General features: G+C 36.2%; 1 protein-coding gene across 4 annotated transcripts in view; it reads right to left on the reverse strand.

Moving 5' to 3' along the window:
* Positions 1-23673, reverse strand: part of lrp1ba (low density lipoprotein receptor-related protein 1Ba) — a 306580-nt gene that overhangs the window by 205655 nt on the left and 77252 nt on the right. For 2 of the 4 annotated variants that reach the window (XM_058759880.1, XM_058759883.1), the window contains exons 8-14: positions 21609-21831; positions 17214-17400; positions 14986-15129; positions 11509-11745; positions 10932-11112; positions 4308-4527; positions 4010-4199 (exon numbers count right to left, since the gene is read on the reverse strand). In XM_058759880.1, the coding sequence (XP_058615863.1) occupies positions 4010-4199; positions 4308-4527; positions 10932-11112; positions 11509-11745; positions 14986-15129; positions 17214-17400; positions 21609-21831 (1382 nt within the window). Of the gene's footprint in view, positions 1-4009; positions 4220-4295; positions 4528-10931; positions 11113-11508; positions 11746-14985; positions 15130-17213; positions 17401-21608; positions 21832-23673 lie in introns of those variants that run through there. The other 2 variants (XM_058759882.1, XM_058759881.1) reach the window with 2 other exon arrangements.

Raw genomic sequence — 23673 nt, forward strand, 5'->3', positions numbered from 1 at the left:
TTATGTTTATGGTCAACATATTTAGCTGAAATATAAATTAAAGCATAAATGAAAATATTTCACTATTTTTTTTTTTCAACTATTGGCTTGAAAAAAATATTAATGAATAGTAAAGGTGCAGTTCCTGTTGCTCAACAGCCGAATTTACTTAAACTTGAAACTATTTCGAAAACTGCATTGGGAAATCTTTTTAATCCTGACGGAAAATTTCCAGTCGTGTGGATTCCTATTGAAATGACTGAATTTCGCTTATGAACATTCGCTAAAGTATGGTGAATGTATCTAGAGATGGGAGTAACAAACCTTTTCGAAGCTTCTAATCAACTGAACCAATCGGTTCGCAAAATGATTCACAGTTTTGAAGTGCTAGAAAACCACATACTGACTGACGCCTGCTGGTCAAAACTTTGTAAATGCAACAAAAACTCAGGCCAAAACATGCATAAAAACAGTTTTTACAAACCCATTGCAATGTTTTCTTGAAAGTATAATACCTTAAATGCAATTTAAATAATAAAATAACATTAGATATGAAGTGTCCGTATAATACGTGTGTTTTTTAATAATAAATTATTATTCATTTGCAAGGTTCGTCTTTTTACACAAATGTCTCATTAAAAATTTCTACAAATTGATAAAACCGATCCGAGATCAGGTAAAAACCATAGACGCTGGTTCAATGGCTCGCCACTTACATGATTTGCATGACCCAGCGGCAAACCATTGAAATTTCGAAATGTTGCAAAACAGTTATGATGTAAGCCTCATTTACTGTAACTTTGGCAGCTTGATACGTGCTCCGAACCACTGTTTCGAAACTAATTATTCACAAAGGTTTCGAAGCTCCACAAAGCAGCACTTCAAAAGTGTCCTTCACTAAATGTGGCTGCACTTAACTTAAGTGAATCAGTGAATCATTTATTTGAACCAGTTCTTTTACGTGAACCATCTTTAGATTCACTAAAATCTTTTGAACAAGCTACAACATAAAGACATCAGCTCATATTTTTTGTAGTGTTTTATTACTCTACACAAGCTCGCAAGGAACAAGATCATGGCTGTATCCGAAAACTGAAAAATGCTGCCTTCCGAGGACAGATTCCAAGGTAGGAAGGCACGTCCGAATACAAAGTTAGCTTCACTTCCTGTCTCATGAGATACCTTCATCTGATCGATTTTTGAAGGCAGCATAGATGTATCCTTCGCTGCCTTTGATATCCCACAATCCTGTGCGCTCCATTCCGAGATGATTGAGCTAAAAATATAAAGATGGCCTCTGAAAGTTGCATTTGGTGGTCAGTTTGGGTGTAAATGTATATTTCTGACTAACTTTTTGCACTTTTGATGTTAATTCTAGCGAGAAATCAGCATTATGGTAATTAAATATTTGTTTAGTTATCACCAAAATTCGTTCTATTTTGTTTTAGATCATTAAACCGTTACGCTGCCTCAGAACTCTGTCCAAAATCAGTTTCATGAGGTGCCTTCGTGCAAAAATGCGGCCTGCAAAGTCATTGCCTCATAAGGCATCGAGGCTAAGCTGCCTAAGTTTTCGGATGCAGCCCATGAGCGTTAAACTAAATGCGTATCACAGACTTCAACTAACAGCATGTCCAAGCACTCCCAATGAACAATTAAATGCTTTTCCCCATGCAAATAGCTCTCCCAGTGAAGCCCAACATCCAGAGAGGACATGAAATGTCATGCTCAGAGCCTCTTGTCCAATGAATATTGATCTTTGCTCCATTAAAATCAATGATGCAAGTATCTGGCATAGACTCCCAGTGAAGAATGGCATCAATTGGACTCTACGGGACATGTGTCCACTGAATCATCTGCAGAGATTAATGCAGATTAATGCGGACCACGTTAATTGAACAAAGAGTGCTTTTCACTTTTAGTCGCTAAAATACCATAATGCACCGTGAGTGCAAATTACCATATACAAATCATTTGTAAATAGATAAACATGTCATTGTTGCATTTTAATGTAATTTTAGGAGGAGAAGCTGATAGTCACATAGCAGATATGAAAAAGTCTCTCTTTTTTGGCTCTATAATGCATTTACAGAAAAAGACAAAACCGTTCAGACATCTATACCATTTCCTGAGGGAAACGTAAACATTTTATATGAATACGAAACTGTAAACTGAAACCACTGACCGTTTCATAGAACAACAGTTCTGAGCAAATGATACCCAGCTCACTCTCAATTGTCAAGTCAGGCAAAAAAATGAGTCATAGCAAGCTAATGTAGCATAACGCGACAACAACTCTCCTGAACAGAGCTGAGTGAAGCTTGTAAAATGATAAATAGTGAACATTAGACCATTTGCCTTTCTGATATACTTGAAAACATCCACTTAGCATTGTTACTATGTAGCTTATATATTGACATTTCAAGAAAGAGTTAAACGGTGCATGCTAATTAGCAAATTCAAAATGACATACAAATGTTGTACAAGGTATGATACAACAGCCAGACATTTTTTAGTAAAGTTTAGATTTCATAAACAAAAGCTTGTCATTTCCACTAAAAGCTAAATGCACTAGCAGGTTATTATATATTCACCACAGTTCCACTTGGCTGCATTAGCTTAGCGTGTGAATTCACTATCCAATGTTGAGTGCTTCAGTGGGCAGTGCCGTCCCCCACAGTGTTTCAGACCCCCTACTTTGCACACTGACAGGTGGTTACAACTGCCAATAGCTTTAATCACAGGTGCCGAAATGATGCACCGAACATCTGGTCAACATCAGTAGCGCAGCGTAAACATGATTTTCAAGCTGTTTGTTTAGAACAACAGCATTTGAATTACAACCATCTACCACCTTGGAAAAGTTTCCAACACCTTTATTATCCATTGAAGTCTCATTTTGATACCTTTTTGAGACCCATTTGCGAATATTTAAACTGGAGAGTTGCTATACCTTAGATTGTCTTTTTGTTTAGCAGGTCATTGAAGTTTGAAAACGATTTAAGCACAGGTTACAATGCCACTTATTTATATTCTTACTGAACCTGAAATGGCTGGGTCAATCCTGGCCTGCCATTGGCTGGCTGTCATTACGAATGACATTTAGTATCTCTACCAGATGCAACATATGAATAACTCTACAGGAGCCGCCACAGCGATTAACCTTGAGCAAAATTTGTAGACCAAAATGAACATTCATCATCACTCTTGGTCAACTTACTAGCTCACAGCACCAAAGACGTCTAGAACTATGAGGTCAGTTTCAATCAAAGCCATTTTATTCCATCAAGAACAAGTTAAGCCACCAAATAAGCGGTTTAGTGAAAGAAAATGCGTGTAAATGTCACCATCAGTGGCGTAATTTTGTCTTTGTAAATTACCCCGTAATTTCGATGTACCCATTTCTGCACAGCAGGCGATGGAGAAAAATGTCACAAAACTGAGTATAGTCACTAAAAAACTGCCCAGTACCTCAGAACAATTGCTTGTCACTGGAGACATAATGGAGATCTGGATCCAGAACCTCAGAATGACAAATCATACAAATTTCCAGCAAATGCCTTCAAATTAGCTTTTAAAATATGAGAGAAGTTAGGCTTATTTGATCTGGGCCCCAAAAATGCTTGGATCATGAAGTCTTAAGGTTAAAATTACCATTAAGTATCCTATTCGGGGAATATCCATTGCAAAGCATTTATTCAAATTCAGGGACTTGCCGGTGTGGCATTAGCTTCTAGAATGTTCAGCTGTTTAAAAGGTGAAGGCATATGGGGCAATATATATTTTTTCCATATATTGTACGGTATACCAAGTGTGTGCCAACACAGGATTTGGCCTTGAGGCAAAGCTATAGGATGATGATATATAAAGAATCAGAGCACCCCTCAGAACTCAAGCGATTTAAATCTTAGAGTTTCTGGAAGACAGTCAATAGCTAGACATCAAAGTCCTTCTATATCATTGCAGCCCTTGGCAAGACTTCAAGCATTCATTATGGCTTAAAATCTACAGCATACATATTCATATTTACCTTTCTGGCTCTGCGGGTCATACACCTGAATCCCGAAGAGAGGTGGTCTTTCAGCCCGCATTAGGGCAACATCATTGGATGACAAATCCAGACGGAATATCGAGGCGTTCATGTAATCCGTCCAGAATATGTAATTCTGGTAATGCGCAATCCCAAATGGATGATTCAACTCTTTCCCGCTGTACACCACCTGTGAAAAGTAGATCAGGTCTGTGAGTCACAGGGAAATATTGAGATGAACATAGAGAGGAAACGGAGGTGTCTGAGAACTAAAGAACCGACTCACTCATTTACTAACCGTTCTGTGGCTGCCGTTGAGGTAGATTTTCTCAATGTGGTCATAGTAGGCATCACACCAATACATGACGCTGGAGGAGTGGTCCAGAGTAAGGCCGTTAGGCCACAGCATGTTGGATGTGACGAAGATCTGACGGTGAGATCCATCCATCCAGGCCTTCTCTATCCTTCCTCTGCTGTCAATTAACTCATCCTCCTCCCAGTCCGTCCAATACATCCATCTAAGAAACCAAGTGAGAAATGATATCTTAAGATCGTGAGAAATGATATCTTAAGATCATGACACCCTGCTGAAGAGGACCAGCTTAGACCAAAATGAATTTCCATTCTACTCTAGATGGTTTAATACAGATAGGCATTGTTCTGGTGTCTCAGGGGTAACTGAAACTCTGGCCTTGGAGATGTACTGTCCTACAAAATTTAGCACCAACCTATGATCAAAAACGCCTTGCAATTTTCATGACTTTGGTTAGATGTTTCAGGTGTGTTTGATTAGGGTTGGAGAGACTCTGGCCCTGAAGATCTACTGTCCTGCAAAGATTAGCACTGACCCTAATCAAAAATGCCTGCTTGTAATTGTCAAGTCTTTGGTTAGATTTTTCAAGTTTGTTGGATTAGGGTTGTAGCTAATGCTGCATTTGATTTACCTTGGAAGTCATATGTTGGAGCTGGGAATGACTTTACCCCCAAGTGGACCGTGTTCCAGTAGAAGTCAGATAATCAAGATGGACGCATCCAATGTTAGCGATACAAGTTGAATAAAAGATAATGCCATAGTTGCATGTCCACAAATAGAGGTTGGATAGTATTGTGTGCACCACTGAGTTTATTGAGACAAAGACAAACATAAGTGCTAATGAACATATTTTACTACTGTTTATGTTCTGTTGATGCACTGTGCAACCATATTGTATTCTGAAGTTGGAGTTGTTGCGATTCCTCTGAGATTCCAAGTAAAAACTCAGACTTGGGAGGGAGTTCCAGCAACAGGGAACATTGAATTTCCAGCTTCCGAGTACAAATGAAATGCAGCATAAACACTGCTGAATCTCGAAGGCCAGAGTTGCCCACGCCTTTTATAACTGGTAGTGTAGCCAAGATTTGCACCAAACTACCATCATGGCGTTTCTGGAAAATATAGTTCACCATGCTTCTCAAACTAGTTAAGAAGCTCAGCAGTGACACCAACATCCAATACTGGGCACCATTCCCTGAGATGCAGGATTTGAATGCCACAAACCAGAACTATAAAGACAATGGTTAGACTTCCATCTGAAAAAAAAATTAATAAAATCCAGCAGATTTTGGAACATTGTCGCTGGTTTCTAGCTGGTCGTAATCTGGTAGGCCATCTTAGACCAAGAACAAACCAGTTACCAGCTGGCTGTACCAGTTAAAGTTGGTCAAATTGGATTTTGGTTTAAAAGTCAGTTACAAAAAGGTAAATTGGTCTTATTTGTATCCAAAAAATAAGACTGATTACTCCTTGGTTAACTGCTAGTTGGTCAAACTAGTTCTTAAGACACAGTGTTAACATACTGGCTATATTTGTGCAACTGGCCCTGGGTTTGCTCAAAGGTTCCTTCTAAAAGACAGCTCACCGTAAAATAATCCTTTAAAAGAATTGAGTACAATATACCTAACCATGTTTTTATTAATTCATGATTTATTTGAAAGCCAAAACTTTTTGTTTTGTACCTCATACAAGGTCCTTTTTTTCCAAGTTCAAATCGCTCACATTTCACAACATAAACTTGACACTGTGACATGGCCTTGCACATTTGAACGCAGCCTAACATAACATGACAGAGGGAATTGACTCCCCCCACTCATATTCAGTGACCTGTTAAATAATTCATGAGACAGGGCTTTGAGTGACAGCACCTGCTGTGAACAGGCAAACCAGGCGAGTGATGGAGATGGAGAGCAAATGCGATCAGGACCTAGAGTCATAACAGCTAATCCTCCATCTTATCATGTTAGCACAGACAGGAAATGACATGCGTACATGGGATACGGAAGGACAGACACGGTAAAGGACAGTTTTTTGAGAAAGAAATGGGATTTAAAAGGGGAGAGATTAAGCTGGGATAGGTATTGAATATTCAGCATACCGGCAGCTAAAGCTTAAGCGGTGATCCGAAGTTCAAAAAAACTTAGACTGTTTGAAATTTTAAACCAATTTCTAGTAACACAATTACAGATTAATTGCAGATTAAAACTGATTACTGGTAATTATTCCAAAGACTCCAGGTCTTATTTGCAACTAAATGATTCCAAGACACCGAAGCTATTAAAAACTGACAACCCAATCCAGAACCCCATTACGAGGATAAACATGTCAAGTGTACAGCACATGGAAAGAAGTCACTAAAATATAAGCAGAAACTGGAACCTGCCTTTAAACTTTTAAACCTCTTATGTCAGGCTTCACCGTTCTGCCAAGGCAGCGATTTGCAGTCATGGAGTCGCCATATTCCCTTTAAGCCTTTCCATCTGAGCAATGACATCGAATGAGGATGTTCGCATTAGCTCCCTTTGATACAATAGCACATCTGCTACTTCCAGTCTTAGATTTAAATGAACAATATTATTGAATAAATGTGTTTTGTAACGCCAAGGAATGCAAGTATAACCATGGTATAGTACCATGTTTTTTTGGAGCTAACATTTACCATCATATAATACTTTGGTTTCTTGGATGTGTACTATGGTAATTCCATGGTATTCTTCAGAATTTTGTTGTAATTATTCAGTGCTATATCTCAAAGTGCCATGGTTTTACATTGTTTTTAAAAAGATGGCATTCAGAAGGTAATACTATAATACTTTGAAATATACCATGCTTCTGAAATTTAGGTACCATAGTATTTGGTTTTCCAAGGTACTTTCAAAAATACAGTTATTGTTGTCATTATCAGTGTTTTGAGTTTATTATTTCCTACACACTATAGTAATACTTTACATATCATTTAGTGCTTACAAACGATTAATTGCGATTAATCACATCCAAAATAAAAGTTTTTGTTTACATAATATTAGGGGTGGCACGGTACATGTATTCGTCCCGAACCGTCACGGTACGGGCGTCTCGGTTCGGTGCATGAGGTCTTACGTAGGGTTGCAAAATTCCGGGAATTTTCAAGACTGGAAACTTTCCATGGGAATTAAGGGGAATATATGGGAATTAAGGGGAATATATGGGAATTAACGGGAATTAATGGGAATAAACTGGAAATTTGCTAAATTGCAGGAACTGGGAACTTAAATGTAGTTGAGAACAAAAACTTGCAGCATAATCTTGGTTAAAACAACCAGATTTAATGCAATTTCATTTTAATTTCTACTCTACACATTGCTTAATCGCACACAGCACACTGCTTACTGCGGGGCTATCGAGGCCACACCCCCTACATGCACTGTGCTTATCTACCATTACATGCACAGATCATTTCTTAAATCCTGCACACAAAATATCAAAATGTCCATCTTGGCAAGTATTCATATAAATTACATGAATATTACAAAAAATGTTTAAAACTTCCTTGTGCTGTGTGTAATATACTGTGCAACTAAATTAGGCTATACCATAGTAAAAACAAATACACTGACTGAACAAACGTTTAGGTGAGATAATAATAAAACAAAAGTCTAAAAATGAAAAATGAAAGCAAGAGCTGATAAAATGTAAAAACTGTAACTTGAATGCAATGTAAGTCGCTTTGGATAAAAAGCGTCTGCCAAATGCATAAATGTAAATGTAAATCCTCTCTAGTCACCTAAGAGGGGGATTCCCCTACATTTTCTCTGAAGCCGCACTTTCTGCATTTGAGCCCAAAGACTACATCGAAGTTTTGATATTCTAAATATATTTGATCTATGGGATTCACGTTTAACTAGTAAATACCAAAAAGTGTTTATACAGTAGCTAGACAGTTTATGAGGTAGGCTGTGTGCTATATAGCTCAAGCTGTGATGCTCCTTCTGCTAGCAAGTTTTCTGTTATCATACAGAAGTGCAGTACTGGTCAAAAGTTTGGACACATTACTATTTTTAATGTTTTTAAACATTGCATATCTTTTGCTCATCAAGCCTTCATTTATTTGATCAAAAATACAGGAAAAAAAAAAAGTGATATTGTGCAGTATTGCTGGTATTACAATTTAAAATATTGTTTTTCTGTTGTAATATACTTTAAAATATAATGTATTTCTGTGATGCAAAGCTACAGTCTTCAGTGTCACATGATTTTTCAGACATCATTCTAATATGCTTATTTATTATCAATTTTGGAAACAGTTGTGCTGCTTAATATATATATTTGTATTATTATTATTATTATTATTATTACCTGTGATTCTTTTTTCAGGATTCTTTGATGAATAAAGAGTTTAAAAAAACAACAACATTTATTTAAAATAGAAATCCTTTTTTAACAATACACTACCATTCAAAAGTTTGGGGTCAGTACCTTTTCTCTTTTTTTGAAATAAATTAATACTTTTATTCAACAAGGATGTGTTAAATTAATTTTAAAAAAGTAGTAGCAAAGACTTATATTGTTAGAAAATATTTCTATTTTGATAAACTGTTCATAAGTTTTTATTCATCAATAAATCCTGAAAAAAGCATCACAGATTCCCCCCCAAAAATGTAATTTTTAAAATTTGTATTAGTTTGCATGCAAGTGAGCCTATGATCAAAAAAATATATAATTCTGTTTGTATATGATACAGTTTTATAAATTTACAATTAATTCCCATAAATTCCCCAAATTCCCGTAAATTCCCATAAATTCCCATAAATTCCTGGTAAGTTTCAAATTTGGAATATTTCCAAAGTTCCCCAGACGAAGTTCCCATGGAAAGTTTCCGGAAAACTTCCGGTAACTTACCGGAAATTTTCCGCCCCTTTGCAGCCCTAGTCTTACGACGAATACAGACAATTCACCCCCAATCCAGAAGGGGGCGCCTGCAGTAATGCAGCACTGTTTGATAACCGCCAGCAGAAGAACAGCGAATGCCGTGAGATGCGCTCTTGAAAACAAAGCCCCGAGACAGTGACTATGTGCTGATTCTGAACGCGTCTCTCACATAGACTGACAAGGGAGTATACTTTAACTGTTTGCGAAATGGGGCTTTGAGCTCGTGTATCCTACCTCTCTCATTCAGCACAAATCCAAATATTCCATAATATTTCCATAATTGCGATGTAAAGTATCTGAACGCTAAACTATTATTTATTATGTAAATTATAGGTTTCGTACTTCAGTCGCGTTCCAACGGTGACACAGAGGCACGCGCGCTGATGTTTGGCTCACTGTATTTTATTTTGATAAAGTACCAACTGCGCTGTCAAGTTAGCAATACTGGAACTGATGTGTGTTTTGTGTTTTGTTTTGTTTGTGTGTGTGTGTGTGTGCGCGCTGTTTCCTTATACCAGCAGAGTCAACTTTAAACACTTATTGTCTTATTAATAATCACTGTATAAAGGTCTGCTTTTATTTGTGTACACTCACAATGAAAACAAATGGATTTTATAGACATAACATGTAATAATATTTAGTATTTTCACATCTAGATGGAAAAAAATTGTAATTTGCACTACTGTCTGTTCAAAATAAATGAAAAGAAACTGAGCATAGTAGACCCCCCCCCCCCCCCTGTTGTACCGAAATCGTATCGAACCGTGACCCCCGAACCGAGGTACGTACTGAACTGTTTAATATATAAACGTAACATGTTTTCTTAAATATATACATGCATGTGTGTATTTATATATACGTAATAAATATACACAGTCCACACACATATATTATGTAAACAAAACATTTATTTTGGATGTGATTAATCGTTTGACAGCACTAATATCATTGTAATATTATGTTTTTGGACCTGTACCATGATAATTCCATGGTAGTCTTTGAAGAACTAAAGTGCATTTTTATGCTGGACATTTACCATCATAATACCATGGTTTCTTTTATATCTATCATGGTATGCATTAAATACAGTAACATATACCAGGTATCACAGTATTTCAATTAGACACATACTGTAGCATATTAACTTGGAGTTCAAAGTATATACTTGTAATAATAGACAGTAGCATAATACATTAAAGTAGCATGATAATATCATCTGATACCATTCCATGGCTTCTTGGCCAATGTACAGTGATGGCAAGTTAACTGATTACATGTAAACTGGATTACATAATCAGATTCTAAAAATTAAGTACTTGTTATTAGAGTATATTACATTTTAAAATGCACATAATACATACCATGTCTTTTTTTTTTTTTTCTTCTTCTTGTAGACATATATTATAGTAATAGCTTGGAGTTCAAAATATGTACATATTGTGGTAGTAAAAGCACCATAATATATATTAAACTACCATGGTATTGTCATCTAATACCACCACAGTGCTTTTTGTTAATGAAACCAGAGGAAGCACAGGGTTGTCAAAATTTCTTGATGAAATCTCTAAGCGCAAAGGGCAAACAACCCGCCCCCAGTGCGTTCTAAATGGCTGGATTTCGTCCAAGGCTTTAGCAGACTGAAATCCCTGCAGAAGAATCTTTTAAATGCTTCTGTAAGCAGGAAAGGTATCATGGGCTTACCCGTTTAGAGGATCCACAACAATGGCCCTGGGATGAGACATATTGCCTTCTAAAAGCGTTCTCCTGGTTTGCGAGGGCCGGTCCAGCCCGGCCACGCTGATGGTCTTTCTATAACCGTCATTTGTCCAGAACAGGTTATTACCTATCCAGTCCACTGAAATACCCTCAACGTTATCCAGCTCTGGAGAAAGAGAGAGGAGAAAGAAATTGAGAAAATGTTGTTCTTTTAGCTTGATAACATCAAAGACAGCTCAATTAATCACTGTCCTCCTCTAATTCTTCCCAGTGAAATTATGCGGTATCGACCAGCGAGCTTCCCCGACGACTGAATTGCACAAAATGTATGATAAATAACTTCCCATTTGGAAAACAACGGCAACAGAAGTGCTCAAGTACAGGTGGCCTGATTCTACCATACCACGCCGCATGGTTGCACAGATGATTCATCACCGAGCCAAAGCAAAAATGAGTTCGTTAGAGAATATTTAAGAGCTTTTTACACAATAAAACTACGGTACGGCTCAACAGAATTACACAAAAGCCAACATTAATCTCTGAGAAGTCACAGTAAACATACCATCCTTAAGGATCGTTTCCCGAGCGGTTCCGTCAATCTTCTGCCGTCCAATTAGGAAGCTTGTGGTGTCGGCGAAGTAGATGTAGCTACTCTCTGCATGGAAATCCAGTGCTCTGGGACTCACAAGCCCTTCGATTTGAATCAAATGTTCATCTCCAGACTTGATATTCATATCCAGACCTCTGATAACCCCGGGTCGTCCTTTTCCGTAAAACAGGAACAGCTCGTTCTTTGGTTCTGCAAATACACGATTACCCAAAGTAAACAAACGCCGTGGCGTAACGTAATAAGCCTTCTGCCACAGTACTGTCAAAGCTTAATTAATTGACATAATTAGCCTCCGTTTTCAATTCAGTTCTGCAAATTAAAGCCTTTGACAAAAATGTATCCAAAGCGAGAGGCTCAAGCTAATTACATTAGCTTAATTAAACCAGAATTAGTTCCACTGATTCGATTCTATGGAATCAATCATCTTTTGGTGCATAACAGTTACATTGTGTTTGTAATTGTATCTGAGTGTGTGTGTGTAGAAGTAACTGGGGACACACAGGGTCCTAAGTGGGGGCAGCAAAGAGAGGGACACGTTCATATGAAGCACAATGTTTTCGAAATTAATTACTTACAGGCTGCAGTGGAGAGGATGATTGTAATTATTATTAGGTCTGAGATCCAGAGAGACAAGAGGAACCAGGATGAAGGGAAAGAGGAACCCAACAAGGACAATTATGTGTTTTTGAACTTTGTTTCTGAGGCCAAATGATTCCTTTGTGAGAAAAATTTGAGCCATTATTGACTCTCGAGCAAATGCCATTCCACTGCTCTCAAGTTTTATTTCATAAAGTTTGTTCACAAGATGTGAAAATGAATGACGTACAATGTCATTAACTTCCATGAGGGTAAGAGAGACAGGAATTTCATTTTTGTGTGAACTGCTTTAAATAACCATGTCCTGTTCTTGTATAATCCAGTGAATTCAATAATTTACAAATGAATGGTACTTCAACTCATTCATAACGAATGAATGACGAGTCTGGCTTCAGTTCAAAAACAGCTTCACATTGAGTAACTCTTGAGATAAAAACAAAAACTCAATTGGAGGAGCCACATTTAAAACCACTATAAAATAGATGATTTATGCCCCCATCTGATGCACATCACTATATATGATTTCTGAGAGCTGGATGACACATCACAGTGATGAATAATATCAATGGATGTAAATATGAGAGAAGTCACCTGATGACACGCCAACACACTCTTGACAACTTGTAATAATTCAGACAAGGTGACAAATTGTCATTTCTTGTTTAGACAAAAAGGTACAACATTAAGTAGCAATCATGGTTAGGGTCAAGTATGAAAGGCCTTTTCTGCCACATAACAAAAAATATATATATGCATTCGCAACTTTTTCTCTCACAATTCAGACTTTTTTTCTCGCAATTCTGAGGGAAAAAAGAACTGTGTGGTATAAACTCAGAATTATATGGAAGCCCGTTTCTACCACTGAATAAAAAATAAAAAAGATAATTGCGACTTTTTATCTCACAATTCTGACTATTTTTACATCTCAAAATTCAGATGCTTTTCTCAAACATGTGTAATATAAATTGTGAGATTTCTTTTTTATAGTTTATATCTTTAAGTTATCTGAAGTGTCATAATTAATTTTTATGCATTTATTTAATTATTTATTAATACGTGGCAGAAACAGGCTTTCATAGTTAAGGGTTTATATCTATTGTTTGGGTTAAGTTTAGGTTATATGTTCTTCCTACCAACACGGTCTCACACCCAACTCGTCATATATTGACGCTTGGTCAGTAACCCTTTAGCGTCATTGATGCACAGGGTCCTCCATTGTTTTCAATTGTTTGTCTTAATTTAATGGTTTTCATGCATTTGTATTAAATATAAATAATTTTATATACATTTATACTTTCATTGGAGCACGTAACCCCACCCCTACCCTAACCCTACCCACTTCTGAACAATATAAAACACGTAACAGGCAAATAAAAGTACAGTCACAGGTATTTATTGCAAAAAACAACCATAAACCAGCAGTATAAAAGCATTACAAACATGTCGAGTTGCATTCCAAGTCTTCTGAAGCCATACGATATCTTTATGCGAAGAAGAGAGTAAAACATAAGATTTTAATCGCTGAAAATGATCCCGCTCCATTAACGCGCTCACATCTCATTCAAAAAGATACTCCCGTAGCATGACACAATTGGTCACAAGACACACAAGAGACAATTGCTAACGTAAGGCTTCTTCTGGCGGCATTTTTTTAATTCGCACACAGAGACAGCACACAGGAAGAGCTTTACAGCGGACGGAGACGGCGATCACGTCTATTCCTCTCACAAATCAATCGTTTTGCCTCGAAAGACTTGGAATATATATATATATATATATATATATATATATATAAATAAATAAATGATGACGATAGCTGTATCTACCTGTTATATCTTGTGTTTTATTGACAAATGGTAGGTTTAGGGGCAGGAGTTGGGTTACGTGCTCATAAATGTGTAAATAGTGTAATATAAATAAAACTGTTGTGACACACCCCAACATATATGCAATAATGGCAATATTATTGCCTAATACATAATTTAATCATGACGATAAGCCTTTTGCGTCGGCATATTGACGCTAAGGGTTTCTTATTTAAAGCAATGGAGGACCCTGCACGTCGAAAAATTACGCTAAAGGGGTACCCTGTGCGTCAAAAAGCGATGCCAAAGGGTCCTGACCAAGCGTCAATATGTGACGAGTTGGGAGTGAGACCGTGTTGTTCCTACGATTTCAATATAAGTTTTACAAATTATTACCATTTTGGGCATGCTAACACCAGAGCCTGCATTTTTCTGTACATTTGGTTGACTGATATAGAACATAATGCAAATCTCTCGAGTTTTCCTATAGCAAATTTACAAAGTGAAGGTTACTGATTTTCATGACACGAGGTATAACTTAAGCATAATTCGTACACTAAATAAAACTGTAGTCAATATATTTGAGCTGCTAGATGATTCGCTTTTTTTTTTTTTTTTTTTTACTGTTAATAAAGTAGTTTGAACTTCTGAACTTCTGAAAAAACTCCTTTTAAAATCTTCTTACACACACATATTCTTTGATAGTCAATGATCCTGATGCCAAGAGACAAAACATATCAATTTTCCATGTATTCCGCCCTAATGTGCTGAACGTGGACTATTAATCACAGAAACATGTCCATTCTTCAGCATCTTGCAGCTCCATAAATTTGGTCATAAATTTCCATTTCGACAAACCCACGAGGGCCATCCATCTGATATACGGTTTCAGATAGCAGCACCTCTTCCATTGGGAATACCCCTAAAACCATTTACATGAGAGACCCGTCTCCCAGAGCTAATCAGACACCTGGGAGCTCCAGGAGGAAGAAACAGAAAAGAGAGATTGGTTTTTTGTAACCCTCACTTTTGCATGACTTCCCGTCGCTGGCAAGGACGTGGCCGGTCCGGCAGCGGCACACGTGTGATTTGTAGTTGTGGCTCAGGAGACAGATATGTGAGCATCCACCCTTTCTTCCGTGTGGGTCAGGGCTGCATGCGTGAGTCCTGACTGGAGAAAGAGAAAGGTCAGTATCAAGGAGCTAGCACTGGACAATACCACTGAAATAGCAGTAAAAATATCACTTCAGGCATACCCTAAATAGTTGATCATTTTTCATAGTAAACACATGTATACCACTAAAACATCTGATAAATAGTGCTTTATTTAGAATGGTGTTTCACGCAGAGCATGAAAAACAATGCTACTGTACATACAACAGCACAATAAAATGCTAAATGCTCGTTGTGATATTTTGACAACTTCATTAGTCACTTTGCACAGCGAAATGATAATACAAGATCTAGCTCGGTGTTTCTTTAACCCCTTAACTGTCACTCACAGTTTTGAACAGAGACATTATAGTGCACTATCCAAACTTAAATTTTTATAATTCATGAATGAAAATATTTTGTAACATGATTTTAATGTACCATTTCCATGGTAATGCAATGTCTGATTTTAAAATGGGTTTCAAAGGATGAATTTTGAGATTTTAAGTTTTCTACTGATAAATAATTTCTTCTGATTTCTAATTCGTGATAGAGTAAAAGGCAACTAAGAAGACTTTCTGTGACAAAGGTCAGAATGATGTAGATTTTTTTCAGGTGCACTCTTGTCATAAATTAATCTATTACTTTTCCTACATAATTTTTTAACAGAAAAAGTGGTAAAATACCTATTTAGGAGTCTTAGACCTTTCCAACGATATATAGTTTGTCATGATTAGATTAGGATTTAATTGTAAAATAGTGAAGTAAACATAGGCGTCTCACAGGGGGGACGGTGACAGTTAAGAGGTTAATGTTTTAGGAGGATAAAATTATTAGAACGGTGTTTCACGCACAGCAGGGGGAAATAATACATGCTACATAACAAAATGCTAAATAATAAAAGGCAACTAATTTTGTATAGTTAGGAAAGCAAAACAGGCATAAAAACGTTAAAAGTAAAAGAGAAAATGTTTTTTTTTCATATTTTCATTGATGTCGTACTGTACATCTCACTAAACTCTAGCATATTTTGACAGAAATTCATTAGTCACCTTTAGTACGTTTAGCAATATGGCTAAATGCTAATAAAAAATTAACCCAGTGTTTCTTCAGTTTTAAAATTATAAAATGAATAAAACAGTGTTTCACGTGCAGCAAGGAAAAAGCAATGCAACATAACAAAATGCTAAATGCTAACTAATAATAGCAACTAATTGTGTATAGTAAGCACAGGAAAACAAACAGGCTTATAAACTTATAAAATGAAACAAATATTTTCCATGTTTTGGTTGATGTCAAAGATTATGTCATATACAAACACTACAATATTTTGAGAAATGGCTAAATGCTAATTTAAAATTTAGCTTGATGTTTTTCAATGTCACATAAATGCTAAAAAATAAAAGGCAAATAATTGCGTAGTTAGGAAAACAAAAAATAGGCTAATAAAATTTTGAAATTGAGTGGAAAACACTTTCCATATTTTGACTGATGTAAAAGACCATACGTCTAATTAAACTCTACGATATTTTGACACAAAGTCATTATTCACTTCGCGATATGGCTAAATGCTAATACAAAATTTAGCCCAATGTTTCTTCAGTGTTTTAGGGTGGCAAATGTTGCTATTTATGCAATTAAAAATTGTGATAGGTCAGTTCATTAAAGTATTCAAACACCTTAAAACATATTAGGGACATGAAATCTCCCTTCTGATTTTATTACTCACACTTGCGACTTTCGCAAAGTCACGACTTTGCATCTTACAATGAAACTGTATTTCTTATTTTAAACTTTTCCTGACAATTTCTTTTATATTTTACTATGAAGTAGAATGGGTTTACCATGGGTTTACCTACAGCTTAGATATTGCATATTTTACAAAAATCGTGGCAAAAATCTTCATTGTCCAAAAGAAAACACACACACACACACACAAAAATACAATATTTTACGCGAAAATTTATTAATTTCTAGTCTTACAGAAACTGAATCTAATATCATAATTTAAGTAGAATTCAGTCCAAAAACATTAAAGTGTATCACTATTTTTAATCTGAGCCATTGCTGATTACAATAGTCACGCTCCGACAACGAGTTTACCTGTAGGTTGAGCCAATCTGTGATAAACTCGGACAGCTCTGGCACTTTCCAAAGTGGTAACAGTGTTTGTGTCACTGCTGTTAAAGCGGTTTATCCTAAATATGTCCACCTTGCTCTCTCTGGAGGGTTCAGAGCACGTCGCAAACAGGTAATCTTCAAAGAGCGCTAATCCGTACAGGTGCGACACCTAGAAAGAGAAACACAGGGATGGGGAAAGAGAAATACTCATCTAGAGGCCATGACACCTCTTCGACTTAATTCTGAACACGACACAAATACGTCTGCTTAAATTTGCTTCTTTAATCCATCCAGCTATAGAGCCGATGTAACATTTGGTGAATAAACAGCAGCCCTGACAGACACCAGTTGAAATATGCAGGGATCTTTGATGTCACATCTGTGCTACAAATTACTGGCGGGTAGCGTCGAGGCTTTGATTTCGGGAAAAAAAGGAGAAAGAGTGACGTTAAAAACAAATGAGTTAGAGGTAGTGGAGTTCATTTCAGGTTATCTTTCAGTGCCAGCTTTGAGAAAAAAGTACCAATATAGCCTTCGATAGAGTCCCAGGGAATATGCTAGAGCTGAGCTTCACAGGAAATGGATGAACAAATCAATAAAAAAAAAAAGCACACAAAAGAGTTGTAGTGGGAAGCCAGGACTCTGCAAGGTCAAAACAACCCGATGCTCAACCAGGCTGGCTGGGGACAATGAAACGGTTACAAAAGTGTCAAGGAAAACAAGTCCTAACATCACATCCATGTGACGAATTTACATAAACGGCCACAGTTTGGGCGCATGATTCCTGTGATTTCACAAGTAGGATATTGATTCTGGAACAATTTTCCTGTCCAGAAAAACTCTTTTTACAGTTTGCCAAGTTAGTAGCATTTGTTTTGTTTTGTTTTCTTTTTACACCTCGTGGTAACTACCATTCAAAAGTTTGGGGTTGATAAAATTTGTTTTTAAAAAGACGTCTCCTACAATCACTACATTTATTTACTTAAAAACAGTAATACAGTAATACTGTGAAATATTATTAAAAAAAAATTTTTTAACTGTTTTTCTGTTTAAATATACATAAAAATGCATTTCTGTGATGCAAAGCTAAATTTTCAGCATCTTAACTCCAGTCTTCAGCATCACATAATCCTTAAGAAATCATTCAAATTTGCTGCTTATTTGCTATTATTATCAATGCAATGTTTAAAGTAGTTGTGCTGCATAATATTTTTATGGAATATTAAACCGTGATCTTTTCTTTTTTCTTTTTAATGATTCTAGATGAATAGATTTCTTGACTAAACTTTTTTTTTTTTTTTTTTTTAAGATTTTTTTAAAGGGTTAGTTCACCCAAAAAAGAAAATTCTGTCATTAACTCACCCTCATATCGTTCCAAACACATAAGACCTTCGTTCATCTTTGGAACACAAATTAAGATATTTTTGATGAAATTCGAGAGCTTTCTGACCCTGCATAGACAGTAACACAACTGAAACGTTCCAGGCCCAGAAAGGTAGTAAGGACATTGTTAAAATAGTCCATATGAAAGCAGTGGTTCAACCTTTTTTATTTCATGAAGCTACGAGAATACCTTTTGTGTGCAAAGAAAACAAAAATAACGACTTTCATCACTTTCAATGACATTCATCGATTTTTTCTCTTCCGTGTCAGTCTCTGTCACCATTCATGAGAGCACATTATAACATTATAATAGTCTTTACTGTCACTACTGATGCATCCTTGTTGAATAAATGTATTAATTAAAAAGAAAGTTACTGACAAACTTTCGAATGGTATATTCTACCCTTATTATATAACAAAGCACACACATTTTTTTCAAAATGTAAAAAAAATTTGGTTTGCCTTGTTGATTTACATAGTATCATAAACTTGAAATGTTATTTTAGCCTTAGAATAAGATGCGATGGGAACCAAAATTAACGCTGATCAATCAAAGGTTTGACTGTGAGAGACTAAATTGGGGGTTACGGATACGGTTGATAGGAAAGTTGTTCCACTAACAAAGATCGTTTAATTCATGGTCACTACTACTGCAATTAAATTCAAGCCAACATAGGAACTTCTGTCACTAAAAGCATGTGGAAAATCTTAACACTTAAAAAACCCAAGCAGTACGTTGACTGGATGTCGATACTTAGCAAGAAAAACATCAGAAAATTATACAAATAATGTAAACCATGAACACCTGCACACAGGCACTTTCCAAAAGGGATAGAAGGAATTTGTAAAACTATTCTCTTAAATATCGCATCAGGGTATTAGTTAACACCAGATGTCTCATAAGGCTGATAAACAACTGCGGATGGATTATCTATTGTTTTTGAGAAAAATGAACGGGTTTGACAGTGCCCTTGGCCCGTACTATGAACTATGGATGAAATTTATACTGAATTTATGAAGCTATGAATTTTGTATCACCATACTTTTGGGCCTGTTGGAGGGGTGAGGGAGAGAGGCCAAACTTTATAGCCTTCAAAATAAACTGCTTTAAGAGTTATTCAAAGGAGCATCATTTATCACAGCTTTACTGCTGACTATTAAGGCAGCTGGGTAAAATTTATGCAAGAATTTCTCCTAGATAGCTTAGTTGGACAGAGGTCACCAATCTTTGCCAGTCTAGACTTTAAGACGTTCGCCAGTTAGTTGAGGATTCACATGCAAATGGGAACACATCTTGTGCTGTGTCAGAATATGCCATACTATATAGTATGCGAAACTCAGCACACAAAAAGTGTAGCATGTCCGAATTCAAAGTATGTAAAAAGCAGTGCACCACAAGAGTAGTATGTTCAAATTCATAGTATTCCAAAAATTAAATGACAAAGGAGCAATATTAACATTACATGAATATTTGTAGTTTTCAAAAAAACAGTTCACCAAAAAATAAGTATGACCGAATTCATAGTATTTGAAAAACAGTACATCATATATAGTATGTCTGAGTTTGCCTAGTATGCCAAAAGAGCAGCATGTCTGAATTCATATTATTAAAAAAAGCAAGGCAAAAGAGTAGTATGCATGCCAGTATTAACAGTATGCCAATGTTCATAGTTTTCAAAAAACAGTGTGCCAAAAAAGTAGTGTCCGAATTCACAGTATCTGAAAAACAGTACGCTAAGTATAGTATGTACGAATTCACCTAGTACCCCAAAAGAGCAGCATGTCTAAATTCATAGTATTTAAAAAACAATATGCCAAAAAAGTAGTACTGTATGTCCGAATTCATATTATTCAAAAAAAAAAAAAATCAAGGCAAAAGAGTATGCACGCCAATATTAACAGTATGCCAATGTTCAAAGTATTTGAAAAAAAAGTACGCCAAGTGCAGTGTGATGGAAATATTTTATGTAATGGCCTCAGAAGGAGTCAAAAGGGTATGTTCAACACAGAATGTTCAGAAAAGTGCAGACTAAGGATGCTCAGATCAAAGACCGTGTCTCTATGATTAGATAATCTAAACTTACTCAAAAAGTGCTTAAAACAGTAGACCTAACAGTCATATGACAAGCCAATCAGCCATATCAGTGTAACCAATTACAGTGAAGAAAACTTGAGTCACTACAAGGTATAAATGTTTGTGTATCCTTCTGTTCAGAGAGTCTTTCTTGGTTGTTGTGACCAGTGGGCTCCTGGCCGTGAATAAACTTTAATTCCTGCAAAGAGCAACTTGGGAGTGGTGTCTGATATATGCTGCACAGCTGAGGAATAGAAGTACTAAAGATTCTACGCTCAAAAGACCACCGCAAAGACAGTGATAGTGTTGGAAGACTATAGAGCCATAGATGCTAAAGACCTGTGTGCTCATGTGTGATTGAGGTAGTGATAGTAGCTTCTTGACGGGATGCCGTCACCATACTTCAGGAAAGTATTGTATTGTATTGTAAGTATTTGGGGAATTCAGGGAATTAGCTCGAGATACTGTAGTTATTACATTGAAAACTGGTAGTTGTTTAAATTGTCCGTGGTGAAGTCAGATAAACATTGGGAATTTCCACGATAGTAGTATGTCAGACATTTGAAAACTAATATTTTTTAAAAATGTAGACGAAAAATACCCAGATGACCTACTACTTCTGCAGAGATTCTGGATTGCGCATTCGATGGACATTCGCCATGGGAGAGGCGTAAATGGCATAGAAGTGACGCAACTGTAGGTCACTTGACGGTGACAAAATGGCAGATGTAGTATGTTCAAATTTCATTCATACTACCCATTTTCAGACTACGTACTTTTACATACTTCATACTGCATACTTTTTAAAACCAAATGTAGTACCTACAACACAGGTATGCAATTTCGTAAAGAGCTTTGGTCTTTTTCGCATGAAGATCATGGGTTCAAGAAGAAAAAAAACAAGATTGAGCACATCTTACCGAGTTTCCTTGGATGATTGTATGTCTGTTCTTGCCATTGTAATCCACAACTTCGATAAAATCCAGATAAGCGTCTGCCCAGTAGACGAGCTTCTTGACCAAGTCCAATGTCACAGCGGTTGGCTGTTCGGTTTTATACTCCACTATCTTGGTTCGGTTGGTGCCGTCCATATTGCAGCGTTCCACCTTGGCTACCGTCCCATAGTCCGTAAAAAAGAGTTTTCTGGTGGGGGGTGGGGGGGGGCAAGAACAGATCAGTTTTAAACCGGAATCTACTATCTGATGTAAATTAAATCAAAAGTCAAGACCACTTAAGATTTAATCGATCCACTCATACCCATTATTTTTCTATTCTGCAAAATATTGTGCCAGAGTTAAATGCTTGCAGTAACAACAGTGCAATTAAACCGAGGCACTGTAAGCAAAAGCTGAATGAATGGGCCGCAGTATGATATTTCTCTTTATACTAACACATACTGACAGCGGAATAAGAGAGGGGGAGGTCATCCGCATTACTCCGCACGAGGATTCTGGCACAGAAACGGTCCTCTCGTCATCTGAAACACCGACAAACTGGCCCCAACAGCATGCACAACTCAGCACTGCATACAAATGAATGTTTACCAAGAGACCAAATAGTTTCTCACGTCACAGACGCATAGATGACTCGACATCAGATAAGGATGATTTATTCACTTCTATGAAAAATTCAACCAAGAGCCTCCTGTAGGACGCGTGATCATTTTCAGATAGTACAAATAGCTGAATATCTTTGCATAGGTCAACGAATTATGAACTATTTGTTTGGAGAGGATTCTAAAAGGTCATTTTATTAATCTTTTATCAGTTCTTTAGACTTCAGTGACCATGTAATTAAAGTAGGACAAAAAATGTTTCACAGATATTTTAATCAAGGTATTCATTTATTTGTTTGTTTGTTTGTTTAATGGTTTTATTAATAATAATAATAATATACTTATTTACTTGAAATTGTATTTAATTAAATTATGTAATACATTAAATTTAGATTAAATTACTTAAAATCAAAAGGTACTTTATCCCAATTTATTCCATGGTCTGTCTGAATACTCGATTCTGATTGGCTGGCAGGTGTTGATTAAATTCGTTGAACCGCACAGGTATTTCCAGGTCAGTTTAATCACGTTCTATATTAATGCGCTTCCTATAAACATTGGTAACCATAGTAACATACAGTTACAGTTGAATAGTAATACAGACGAAAATAACCATCATTTTTATCGTTCCGGTCAAATATTGTAAAATAATTGCCTCCACGACGTGCATTCAAATCGTTTAATGCACAGCTAGCCGTTGATTATCCCTTACATAATACAAAGAATAATCATGATCAAACTATTTATTACTTGTATGTCTTCATCATTATCATCATCATCATCAAACTATTTATTACTATTTCGTAAACAACTGATGATGACTATGATTATGAAGATGATGATTAATATTAATGCTTGTGATTTACTTTATTTAAATTCTATTTCTAAATTATGTAAACAAAATTTAAATTGAATGACATAAAAGGTACTTTAGCACAATAATAATAGTAATAATAATAATAAAAAACATTGACATAAAATATTCAATGTAAATATTAAATATATTATTATTATATATGTATTCAATTAAAAGTAATAACTATTTTTCATATTTTTATTTTTTTTATTTTTCACAAACTGTTAGAAGTAAACCAGTTTGTAGAGCTAATATTATTAAAGATAATATTATAAAACGGATAGTTCGGACTCACAATTCTTACACACACCATTTTTAATTTTTTTTTGCCATTTTGCCTTTTAGGCCTATTAGGATAAGATAGTGCAGAGTAGACAGGAAACAAGTTGGGAGAGAGACAGAGAGAGAGAGAGGGAGGTGGGATCAGGAAAGGTCTGGAATTTGAGCTCGGGACTCCAGAAACGCAACGCAACAGCGTTATATATCGGTGCACTGCCCACTAGGCTATCAGCGCCAGCTACACATATCATTCATTCATGAACTGATGTGCAATCACTGCTATACATATGGTATA

Source organism: Onychostoma macrolepis, chromosome 22 (assembly GCF_012432095.1).
Source record: "Onychostoma macrolepis isolate SWU-2019 chromosome 22, ASM1243209v1, whole genome shotgun sequence".
In the NCBI taxonomy this organism is placed as follows: domain Eukaryota; kingdom Metazoa; phylum Chordata; class Actinopteri; order Cypriniformes; family Cyprinidae; genus Onychostoma; species Onychostoma macrolepis.